Source organism: Crocodylus porosus, unplaced genomic scaffold, assembly GCF_001723895.1.
Source record: "Crocodylus porosus isolate Cpor-Errol unplaced genomic scaffold, CroPor_comp1, whole genome shotgun sequence".
NCBI lineage: Eukaryota > Metazoa > Chordata > Crocodylia > Crocodylidae > Crocodylus > Crocodylus porosus.
In genome coordinates, this window is record NW_017728913.1 from 33,637,365 (window position 1) to 33,650,355 (window position 12,991).

At 37.8% G+C, this 12,991-nt stretch overlaps 1 protein-coding gene across 8 annotated transcripts in view; it reads left to right on the forward strand.

Annotated features, from left to right (window-relative positions):
* Window positions 1–12,991, forward strand: part of TENM3 (teneurin transmembrane protein 3) — a 456,764-nt gene that overhangs the window by 248,383 nt on the left and 195,390 nt on the right. For all 8 annotated transcript variants that reach the window (XM_019534649.1, XM_019534650.1, XM_019534652.1 and 5 more), the window contains one exon: window positions 9,440–9,677. In XM_019534649.1, the coding sequence (XP_019390194.1) occupies window positions 9,440–9,677 (238 nt within the window). The remainder of the gene's footprint in view (window positions 1–9,439; window positions 9,678–12,991) is intronic.

Here is a 12,991-nt window from a genome sequence, read left to right on the forward strand (position 1 = left end):
TCTCCTTGAGTAGTTTATCTGCTTTCTTTTGTGTCAGTTTATATTGGCAGCTTTAGCTCTTTCCCCTTCCATGTTCTCAGGAATATCTGTCTGTAAACCAAGGATTGGCAGGCTGTGGCCTGCAGCCCATAGGACTACAGACTTTGGCAGCGTTCCACGGCTGGGGCTTCAGCTGCAGTCACTTTCCACGTGCCACCGTGGGAAGAAGCACGGGCTGCAGGTGCTCTCCCCATGCTGCTTTGGACACAAGTGTTGGTGGCAGCCAGGTTCTAGTGCCCACTTTCCCACCTCTGACCTAGGGTGGGTCATTCTGGCACAAAGCCAGAAAAGGTTCTTACCCCTGCTGTAGACAATAGAGGGTATAATATCCCTCTGTATTTAAATTAACAGAGTTGTGTTTAACGGTCATAACCCTGTACACCTGTTACATTTGGCTAGAAGGGGTTAAAGGAGCAGATTCAGGCTAGAGGTGGATGCATTGGAATGCTTTGAGAATCGATTCCAGCTAATGGAAAAATGCTTTAAAAGTGAGCTGGTTTCGTTCCCACAATGAACAATGCAGAGTGGAAACAATGTTTAATAAACCTTTCAGAAACAAATCCCCTTGCTTTCCCTTCATTACTATCTGTGAAATAAATGTTTGTCCACCTTGTGGTGGACCATATTGCTTTCTTTAAGGTATTTACCTTATTTGACATGGAATAAGATAAGTTTTATGTGCACATGGACAAGAAAAGATTGTAAATCTGGTGTGTCTGTGTTTTCCCCCAAGTTTAATACTTTTATATATTTTCAGTTAAACATAAAGAGTTGCCCAGAGATTCCACGTATAGCTTGATTTGGCTGTCCCTAATGTGTATTAAATGAAGGCAATTTTGGCTGTCTTTATCTTGTTTTACATGGATGTGGGTCACAGACTAAAGGCTCCATTGAATTTGGGCCAAGTGCATATATTGCTTGGAAAGACTTATGTGTATGTGTGTCACCTTCAGCTTAATAATTAGGGCAGTCACAAGCCAGATTTTAAGGCTTGGTGAGCTGACGCTGTTACATCGTGAGTATAGTATGTAATAAGTTGGTATGCAACCTCCTGTGTTTTTTGTTTCTTAGAGGTAGTTCTGATAAACAGATTTCATGTGTAAGGAATACATGTGTTATTTTATATAATAAATTAAGATGAGATTAAACCAATTCATATTAAGATGTTTGTTTTATTAATGAACACAGAGTAATCCATGTTTCACTGGAATTTTGAGAATTAGGATGATTGTAAACCGCAGGACATATTTATTGTGAACTCCAAAGAGTCTTTCTGAAACCTGAAAAAGATTTGTGAAAACAGCCAGTAATAAAAATCACACGCGCTTCATAAAACACTACTTGATAGATATCACTTGCACCATTAAGAACTAAACGACAAAGGATGTAATTTCAGTTCTGGCATGCAATATTAATCGAACGCCTTTAAAACATCTTGCTGATGGGAACTATGACAACATGACATTGAAGAATTATGAACTGAAGACATCTATCTTAATCAGATTTTCGAAGTATATGCCATAAAATATAGTTATTTTACTAGTCTGTACAGGCATGTGTTTTGGATGGTATATAACTTTCTGGTATGTTTCTTTTAAAAATGCCACTGATTTTTTTAAAAAATCTGCATTTTAGTGATTTTTAAAAATTAATGCATAGGCTCTATAAGGTGGTAGTAAAAAGATACTAGACGAGACATCTTTCTTTATAGAATATTAACTTTTTAGCATTTATATTTGTCCTTAAATGATCTCATGGAAGAGTTGTTATACAAAGCTATTTATGGCAAAAAAACCCTTTTTGAATAAATGGACAAACCAGATAATGTATAAATGAAAGAGGGGAAAACAAATCAAATTAAAATGATGCTTTAGAATTGTATCATAAATCTTATACTTCCTATATGTAGAGACACAAGTTCACACTTCTGAGAGTACTACAGTCGCCTTCATATGGCTCCTTTGGAAAAGGAAGGATGACCCATTCTACTGCAGAAGAAGCTAAGGGGCCCCAGGGGTATCTGTAATGGAATGGGCCGTTCTTCCTTTTACATAAGAATAGCACTTTTAATTAATATTTTTTAAATATGTTTTAGTAGATTTCCAAAATAATTTTTAGGTTTAAGAAAAAACATAGAATAAGAATGAGATTTTGTGTTGATTTTTTTTTTTTTTTTGAGCCACATATAAAGCAATAAAATGTTCTAGTGCATAATCTGCAGTTAAATTCACTAGTAACCACTTGCTCTTGGGCAGCTTGACGGCACATCAACATATAGACAAGTGTGCTGATGAGAAGGCAAACACTGGTACGGTTTGATCAAGATCCTTGTATGACTTTTTCCCTTTTTATAGTGTAATAATATAGATGCACACAAGATAAAGATGCAGAGCTTGATCAAAATGTACTTGCCCCTTTTCCTCTCAGCATGCTGCTGGCAGCACAGCCAAGTTCCCAGAGAGAGAGCACAGCAGCCAGTGGGTTAATTTCAGAGTCTGTAGGTCCACTAGTGATTAAGCTAATAAGTTGTTTCATCTCCACCAAAGAGTCAGATGCATTTAACAGGAAAGTTAAAATATGATTTTGACCGTTTTGGAACTTGAAGATGATAATAAGGCGTAGCGCAAGGGAGGGTGGTGAACAGTAAGTACCTCCTGTGCCACAGTCCAGTTCCTGCTTTTTCGTATCATGTAAGCCAATGACACAGATCCCTGTGTCATTCAGGAGAGTGTACTTACAGTAGAAGTTATGATGAAGATAACTTGAGAGTTCATATAGCTGCACTAGCTAGTGCTAGAAAAGATGGAGATGACCACGAAGTAGGTGTTGAGGATAAGCCTAGAGCAACTTCTCTGGCACACTAGACAATACAGTCTCATGCGAGTGTGATGTGATCAGCCTGTTCTTGCCTGAGACAGGCTAGAACAAGCCCTTAGAAATTAACAAAAGTAATCATATAGATTTCTTAATCACAAGGTTAACATTGCTGTCATTTCTAGTAGTAGCTGAAGAATAAAGAAATAAATACCAAAGGAAATCCACCTGAACCCCAGCCTAATAGGATACAGAGTTCAATTAATGGTTAGGTGTTATTGATGTAAAAGAGCATTTGAATAGACATTTTCTGTAAAGTGCATTAAAAACCAAATTCATGATTTTATTTCTTCTAGCTTTAATTAATTAAATGCATTAAGCACTCAGAAAAGGTGATCCCAGGTCAACAGCTTTGTAGCATGAATGGTTTATTTAGCTGCAGAACACCTCATGCACAGGCAGTAGTAATGCTAACAGCCTCCCTCAACTCTGACATGGGGTGGGGAGAAGGAGGCAGAGTGGGGTTGCTGCCTGTTGGTCTCTGTGGGAACGAACAGACATTCTGGGTACATGCAGATGTTCACCGCATCAGATCTACAGTCGCGCAGCTTACTTTAAGCCATGTGTTTATTGATTGGGAGTGGTGTGTGGAAATGGTCACTGATGCTGAGCATCATACCAGTAACCCAGTGTAAGTAACTTGGGGTTGGCAGTTCTGTGGGGGGAGGAGGGAGAGGTTGGTGTGCCATTGTGGGAAGTGCCCATCCAGTGGGTGGAGGAGCTAAAGTCAGGGTGCCCCAGTCAGCCCAGTCAGGTTGGCAGGAGTAGAAAGAGTGCAGCCCTGGGGCTGGGGCAAGCATTTGGGCTGTCTCAGTGCCAAGGTTGTGCTCTAAATATGTGCAGACATTCGCTATGTCAGGCTGACCATTCCCAATCACCTCCTGAGGTAAGCCAATTTAGATCTGGCTGGCCGTTTTTTGTTCAGTTGAACCTCCTCTGTCTGCACAGATCGGCATTTAAATCAACTTCTAACCCTAGGGTTGATCTCAGTGTAACGTCTGCACGTACACTGTGTTTGGAGTGAGATCAACTGTGCCAGAATCTATCCACTTCATTGGCATCTACAATCATCATAGTGACCATTGTCTCACAGGTCAGGCACCTGCTGCTCCTGGGGCTTTAGGAACTCAGTCCTGTGGTTCAGTAGCCATGGGTGCCACACCCTGACCTGGGGTGTGCCAATGTGGCACACGCACCACAGGAATCCGCTGCAGGTAGGTTTCTGAGGCAAGCAGGATTGGGCCCCAGAGGCTGCAGGAGCATCTGCCTGGGAGGGCTGGAGAATGTGGGCAGCCATAGGCTTCTTTCCCCTTCCTACAATAAGCAAACAGACACCAGCTGCAAAAAGGAAGCACAGCTATGACTAGGAATCATCATGCTCACAAATGTGCATTTGTGGCATGGCAGAAGGCTAAGGTATCTGTTTGCTGAGGTTTTGTGCCATCATAAACATTTTTATTATGGAACAAAGGCAATGTCTGTTTGCAGCCTGTGAGCAGTAAACTCTAAAGGCCTGCTTTTTAAGCCTTTTTGCTGTTCCCTTTTGTTGGTAGTGATTTTTGGTGGTGTGGCCATTTGCCAAGTAGGCAGTGTTTTGAATCTATTGATCTACTTTATTTAGACAATCAAACAAGTTGTCATGGAAATTGTTTTTGATCACTAGCAACCTGGGGTGGGAATCAGACTAATGACCTAAAAAAGAAGGGTTGTCTTGCTCATTACCAATCTTCTGAAACACTTATCCCATCCTAATAATTTATTTGTGATGGGTACTGAAGGTATTCATCTGATGATGTCACCATACCAGAATTCCACAAGAGCTCTTTCTTGGGGAAAATGTTGGATAGACAAATTAGCTTGGACAGTTAATTATTTTCACAGATATATTTCTTCTTTGAAATATAAAGCATTCTAAAATTCTACATATCCATTGTGCAGGTTTATGGTTTTGTGTTTGTCGTGGAAGCTCTGCTTTTCTTTAACAGTAATTAACACTGTCAAAAAATCCTAATGCTTATCAAATGCAAATCATAGTCTTTCCCTCAGGTGAATTGCTGGTTGATGGGTCTTAGTGATCCAGTAGTTATGGAAAGTATCATATAAGATGTCTAAAAAATTACCTTCTCTTCTGGATATTTGGTCTGTCTTTTTCATCCTCCTTGAACTAAACCCCCAAACTGCAAAGTGTTAAGTAGTTATCATACATGATATATATTAAAATACTTTAATCTTTCTGTCTCTGCCTATCTTCTTTTTCACTTTCCCATATGCATATTTTTGTATTCTATCATATCCCATTTAAATTCAGCAACAATTAAATGATAAAATTAATTAAATGTAAATTAGTTTTTGAAAAAGGAAAAAGAAAATGGTTTTGTGGAAGACTACAGAATACATATAATTTACCTCCATGATTGAAATGGCTGCTTTGCTTCACTGCTGCTCCCACGGGTAAACAACTACTTAAATATGTTTTGAAAAATGAGTAAAACTATATTTAGACAGCTTTCTGCTCCATTTCATACAAATTTATAAAGTTTCTTACATATGTTGACATGCAGCTTTATCTGATGATGATTTATGCAGCAAATACAGCACAAGGGTCAAATTTTCTCAGTTATACCCTAGTACAGCGGGTTTTTTTAGGCCAATCTGCATTTACTATTGATGCACAAATCACCTCCATAAGAGAAGGACTTAAATTGGGTTATTGTGGTCTAACTACAGCCACTGTAAAGAAAAAAGATTGCACAAGTTTAAGTAGAAGTGATTTCAAATGGATTGTGTTAAACCACTGCAACCGCCTATTAGGCTTATTTTGGTGTAATCCAAGCATTTCAGCATAACTCAATTGAATAGGATTAATTAGCTTAACCTGATTTTTAAAAAAAACTGTTGCAACATGTAGGTAAGGCCCAAGTTCATAATGGGGCTCTGTATCTGCTGCCTTTCAACCCAGTTGTGCTTGCAATCTTCAAGCTACATTGCCCCTTTTCCTTCTCACTGATTTACCCTCAGAATGGAACTGTCAGTCATTGAGCATGTTTACGTGCAGCCATATCAAAATTCTTCCCACAGCCACTGATTTTTCACTAACCAGGCGAAGAAGGCTCACCCACATTAGGATGTACCTTTCTCAAGAGAACGATTGTCATATACTACAAGCTGGTTTGGAAGGGAGGAGCTGCATACTATCTACTATGCCATTTGTGGCTGGAGCAGCAGTGTTTTCTCCCTCCCTGCAGAAGTAATTTCCAGGGTTACAGAGCTCAACAAATCTGTATCCACATCATGGTCTAGTAATCACAGAGATTCTGTCAGTCTGCTTCAAGACCTTAATTAGGAAAAGGTGAGGGAGGCTAGTGTTGTACATCCGATGCCCAGAAAATCAAGGTTCTTTTTTTTCCATCTTTGACACTGATTTCCTATGTGACCTTGAGCAAGGCAGTTAACCTTTGAGCTTCAGTTTCTATATGTGGAAAATGACAACAGTAATATATCACAATTTCATTGTGATGCCAGGAGACTTTTTTTATTGTAAAACGCCTTAATGTAGCACCTTTTTTGCAGAGCTAAAAGTGAAAACTAATTTTGCCCATCTCTGAAAATAAGAATTAAAATGGAAACTGACTTGACCCTAACAATAGCACATCACAAATATCACTGTTATAAAGTTTACATTTTCCTCACAAATCAGTAAAATAAAAATTGAATTATTTATTAGAGAATTTGTGACAGAAGAATCGTGACAGTATATATTTAAAGACAGAAATTGATATCCATGGACTGGAGAATCTGGCTATAGGAGTTGTCTTGTCCTTAACATTCTAGCCCTTTGTTACATCATACCTTTTTAATTATACTGATTAACAGGGTATATCATCTAATTTATACATTACAAAATATATGTAATCTTACAAAAGGCTTTATGGAATTGATGAAAGCAAAACATCTAGGCTCAAATCTGGAGCCCAGGCACTTAGCTTGCGTGTCTGTGCAGCGGACTGGGCAGGAGCATGGTGTACTTTGTGGTGCTGCAGCATATTTGTCTATCTTTAGAATGGTGAAGTAACTTTTATGAAGTCTTTCGTGGCTCAGGCCCATGAGGTTGGTTTGGAAGTGTTGGGCAGCCCCATGCTACAGTCTGGTACCTTCCTGCAGGCTTTGCATCTTTTGCACAATAAGCCCCTCTCCGGAGTAGTAAAATCATATAATTTCTATTACAGAGGAGCTCTTTGTACTGGAGCAGGGAACTGGATATAATACCAGAGAGAGAGAGAGAAATGAAAGCAAAGATTAGAAGACTGTTTTTCAAGTGGGATTTTAAATGAGATGGTGAATTGATGAAGAAAAGAATAGCAGATTCATATTTCAGATGATAGATGCTGCAGAGAAGAAGGGTCTCTCATCATGGCAAGGTAGTGCCTGAGAACAGTGCTAGACTGGTAGAGCAATCAAAAAGAGGAGTTGTGCAGGGAAGATAGACAAGGTTCATGAGACAGCACACCAGTTTAGTTTATTCAGTAAAAGAAAAGGACTTATTTCATGTACTTGTACTATGGCTTCCTGTTGTGTAAAGAATCATTTTATATACATTTATAGGGATCCTAGTTAATTCTCTGCCAGCTGATAATTAACTTCTAAAATAGATAAAATTTTAGGTTGACTTGAAAAGAAATCTTTGCCACTGTAAGCTTGTTACATTATCGTATAGTTTACTTGTTGAAATATCCCTTAAAGCCATCCATAGTAATTCTAATCAAATGCAGTGACACCCGCTGGTGTTGGTAAAGACAAAGCTGATTAATTGTATGCCATCTCAATGATAAGTTTTCTCATGAATTTAGTAGAGACAAATCCTCAGTGTAAACTCTATGAACAGTTTAACTCTTAAATTCTCTAAAAGGCATATTTCAGAATTATTGTAATGTAGACACTGAGCATAATGCAAGCAGCAAAAAAATAAACTTTTTCATTGAAAATGGAGACGTGATCCACTGAAGAGAAAAAATGCAGTAGTATAAGGCTGTATTTTCTTGTGTCAGGATAACACTACCATGCCTAATGTTCATATGGGTGAGAAATTATTTGTTGTTAAATCATTATTATATAGATTATTGGACACTACTGGAAACATACAGTAATAATTGAGTTGTAGTCTCACTAGAGAAATTTTTCCATTTTTATTCCTCTGCATTATGGGTTTTGTAATATGTTTTCAAGCCATTACAGGCTTATATTCCTTTCTAGCACATCAGGAATTGTATATGAAGACCATACTACTCCATTTAAGAATCACTGCTGGTATTCACAGTACCAAGGAAATATAGCCTCTCTGCCTACTACTCTAATACATACATTTATATTAATAATATAGCTGAGGAAATTAGTTGAAACAGATTGCACTTTGAATTACACGTAATAAAAAATTGGAAATTTGTATGTATTGAAGCCAAGCGCATTCAGCAGCTAACTAGCTTACATATGACACATTTTGTGTAAATGTGTCAGGAATATCTCTATTCCCAGCTCTTTAGAAATAAAACATCTCAGTTTTTGACCTCTGACTTTTATTTATAGAAGATATGAAATGGGTTTTTAAAATGCTAGCATATATAGTGGTTTTGAGAGAGATTCTGTTGTTTTGGTTTTTGTTGTTGTTTGGTTCTTGTTGGTGTGTGGGATTTTTTTTAGGGGGGGCCAAGTTGGGGAAGGTGTTTTTAGCTTTAAAAGTATTATACACTCTTGGTATTTTCATTTAGGAACCACGTATTTCCTGTACTGTTCTGATGGCACAAATCTCTGATCACCTGTGACTTACTCCAAAATGTAGTTTTACCGCATAGTGTGAAATTAGAAAATCTGTTCTGCGTGTGTTCTAATGGATGTAACGGTCATTAAGTATATGAGTCTTCTGACGTTGTAATCAGATGTGATTCAGTCTGCTAAATATCCATGAAACAACATCTGCTTCACAGAGTGACCTTCTGCTAAAGAATACTTAGCATCTATTAGCAGATCATAGTGCAAATCTGCCTTATTTGAAATGCACTAAACTAGAGTAGTCTACTGCTGTTTAGCAAGTAGCTTGTAATAATTTATTGCAGTTAAATAAAGCTTAAAAAAACTCCATTAAATAATTATAGGGATTATATGCATTTCGAAAACCTTTGTGTTCTACTGAAATTACCCATTTAATTTCAGGGTTCGTTTGTTAAAAAAAGCTGAAATCTAAAGGCACATTAGGGGATCTGTCAGATGCTGTTTTCTGTAGGTGTTAATAAAACTAGATTAAAAAAAACTGAAACAAATTAAAACCAAAAGCAATTTTACCATCTGTTGTATATTAATTAGAACTTTGTGTATCAAGGGTAAACTCACTCTTAGAGAATGTCACTAAATGACTGCTAATAGAATAATATGCAAATATATTAGACAATGGGACTATATGGAGTTTCTTGTTTTGCTTTGATTGGAGCAAAAGGGAGGACGATATATAACAAACTTCAATTTTCTTTCTTCTCAGAGCAACCTCCAAATAACCAAGGCCAGTCGACCCTGCAACCTTTGCCACCTTCTCACAAGCAACATTCAGCACAGCATCACCCCTCTATCACCTCCCTTAACAGAAACTCCCTGACCAATAGGAGGAACCAGAGTCCGGCCCCGCCGGCTGCTTTGCCCGCCGAGCTGCAAACCACACCTGAGTCGGTCCAGCTGCAGGACAGCTGGGTCCTTGGCAGTAATGCACCACTGGAAAGCAGGTAACTGTTAAGGGACCTATAAGAAAATAACAGTTCTAAAGAAAATATTTTCTTACCTGAGAAATAGCCACTAAGATGTTGTGTTTCCACATATTTAATCAAAAAAAAAAAAAGACTTCTGAAAGTGAAAGGCACTTTAGCTGTTTGTGTTAGTGCTCCTTTTCCAAAGCCTACATTTTGAATCCATTTTCCTCAAGACCCCAGTCCCTAGTGATGTCTATCCCATAGCAGTTGGGCTTGGGAAGTGTCTTAATTTTGAGGAAAGTTCTTAATGGTGTTGATTGTTCTGACCACATTGTATACCTTGTCGGCTGTGTACGAGGCAGACAATGCTGTTGTGCAGATCAGCCATTATGGGACTCTCATAATGCTTTGTCAGTAATCTGAGTCTTTTGGGGTAAGAGTCTAAGAGAAGGTAGTACTTTCAGGTTTTATGGTTTTGTGGTACAAGCAAACTTATTACACTTGTCTGTGCCTACATTTCCTTTTCTCATTGATAATTGGCATTCAGACAGAAGGGAGCAAACAAAATGTAATGCTCTCTACAGTAAAAGATTTATCTTTAAAGATTTTTTGGTAGGACTTACGAGCACAGAGCTGAATTTACCTTTGGTAATTAATTAACACTCTCTCCAAACAATCAGTCGACACTAATTCACTCTTGTCATTTAGAATTTTTTTATTCAAGAAAAAAGTAATTTTCCAGTTGAGTCATCAAACTGAATATGCATACTGATAGTGTGGTTGACAGTAATTGTTTTGTAAAATAGCTCTCAAATGTGTCAAGTTTATTCTTTGAAGCCTATTTAATTGCATGTTTATAGTTAGGGTGACCATATTATGCCTTTCTGCCTCCCTGCTAGACAGCGCCCCACATCCCTTCAATTCTGGGACATATATTTCAATTTTCACCAACTAGCTATGACCAACCTACAAAGTCTGGGACTGTCCCTGCCAAACTGGGTTGTATGGTCACCCTGTTTAAAAGTGAAGTGAACAATAGTCAAAAACTGATTTTGACCAATCCAAAACATGTGTCCTAAAAGCAAACACTCCAGTAATTTTGTTCTTGCTGGGGTTTCAGGTGTTTGTTTAAATTTCCTGCTAACTCTTTGGGAATAAAGTAGGACTAGCTACTTCATTTCTGGCTTTTGTTAAACACTGCTATATATTTCTTATGAAGTTAGGTTCTTCCAGGATAGGATTACAGTGGGTTTCATCACATTCAGAGTACGTATTAAGCATATTAAGAAAAGATCTCCATGTAGAATAAGCAGCTACGTATTAGCAAAGAGCTCACTACTAAGATATTCAGCCTTTTCAGGACACACTGTGAATCTCCACTACACTGATGTGATTCTTAATGCTTGCTTAAATTGTCAGGGGTTGGCCGAGGGAAAAAGCAGACATCCATTTTTCATTGTGTATGTAAAAAGAAGAACATTCATCTTTAAACTAGGATGCCATTCCCAAACTAGAATGGAATATTCTTGCCAAGTAGAGTCATCACATCTTTTAAATATTGCTGATCAAAAGCTAACTGTGTTTGAACATCCAGTTCCTGAACCTTTAAGCATGATCTGAAATGTGAAAAATTCACATAAAAACCAACACAGCCCTACTATAGTTTCTCTAATAGACTCACTTGGTTGGAACTCTTGAGGTGAAGAACCCATCTTATTTGTCATTGATTTTTCCTTTTTTTAGTTAAGGTCCCCTATGGAGTGTGAATTTCTAGCCCAATTTCAACTATATTAACTTTGTACTAGGTTTCTTTCTCTATCTGTTTCCCCGTCTACTGATTTGTTTCATCTCTGGCAAATATTTTAGCTAATGCTTATGCTTCTTTTTTATGGCTAGCTTCAGTGCCCTCTGATTTTTCCACATTTATCATTTAAAGCGGCAAAATCGGAGAATCACTGTATGTAGATAACCATCTCTTTAGCTCTTTTGACTCACATTGGTGATAGCTGACAAAAAATGACATACAACCTGCTTGATGAGTAGTTCAGTAGTGTGTGGGCTGTTTTGGGGCCTGTGCACATGAACATGAGAGGGGGCTGTGTTGGAAAGTGAAAGGTTGTACCACCAGTTTTATTGCAGCAGTTGTCATTCTGAAAATGGTTTTCTAATTACATATTTTAGTAGGAGGGATTCATTTTCATGTATAACAGAATAGTTTGCAGTTTTGTTACTGCTCTGTAATGTTGTTTTTGGTGTAAGATGCTTACTGCTGTTACAGGCTACATAGATAAACTGTGAGGGAACTGGTCAGCAATATGTGGCAAAGATTTCCAAACTTTATAGATAAAGGGTTCTCTTCCCTTAAAATGTTACGAGGGCCTAATATAACTCTCATTAAATGCATCCTTCTTTCTGTCTCACACCCTACTGAGGCTACTGTGGAGAAGCAACACAGGTATCTTCATGGGGAGTAAATAAAAACTCTTCCGTCTCCTTTTTTTCTTTTAACCTCTGATTTTTTAAAGCCTGTGTGATTACTTCCTGGTGTATTTAATGTGCTGTTTGACTCTTCTTCTTATGCTATCCTATGATTAAAATCAGGTATAGGAACAGTACATTTGGTGGGGAAATCAACGTGACCAACCAATCTCAAAATAACATTAGAAGGGGTAAAGTGGCAAGGCTGTACTTACTCCTTGATGAATTCCTTCTTGGGCATCAGTGTCTCATTTGTTTTGTTTCCATAGTTTTTACCTTGTAGTTTAGTAAATGCTTTGCTAATTATTAATGTATGAAAATGATTATTAAAATAAGGGGTACAGTTTGTAGCCATATTGGTCTACAGGCAAAAGGAATTGGAACTTGTGGCAGAGGTGATATCTGTTGTTAGATCAACTAGATACTTGCAAAATAATTCTTTTTTTATTTAAAATCTTTGCATTCTTCTATGCCTAAGGAAGGGTGATCATGCCCAAAAGCTTGCAAAAAAAAAAGTTTTTGCAAATATTTGCCACGAGTTCTGATTCCTTATTAAAATAATGTTTTTCTTAATATTGTTAATATTAAATTGTTTCATTTAAATATCTGAAAGTACAAAACTGCTTTAAAGTAAATCCAGTTGATTATGTATCTCAAGAAAGTGTACAAAGAAGGATAAGTTTGAAGTCTTATATCTCTTAAGAAAACAGAATGACTTCTTGTCTCAGTATACTAAGATGTGGGGGGACGTGGGCACACTGGAAGGATGCAACAGGCTACAATCAGACCTAGACAGGCTACAAGGGTGGGCAGATGAGAATAGGATGGGTTTCAACACAGACAAGTGCAAGGTGATGCACCTGGGGAGGAAC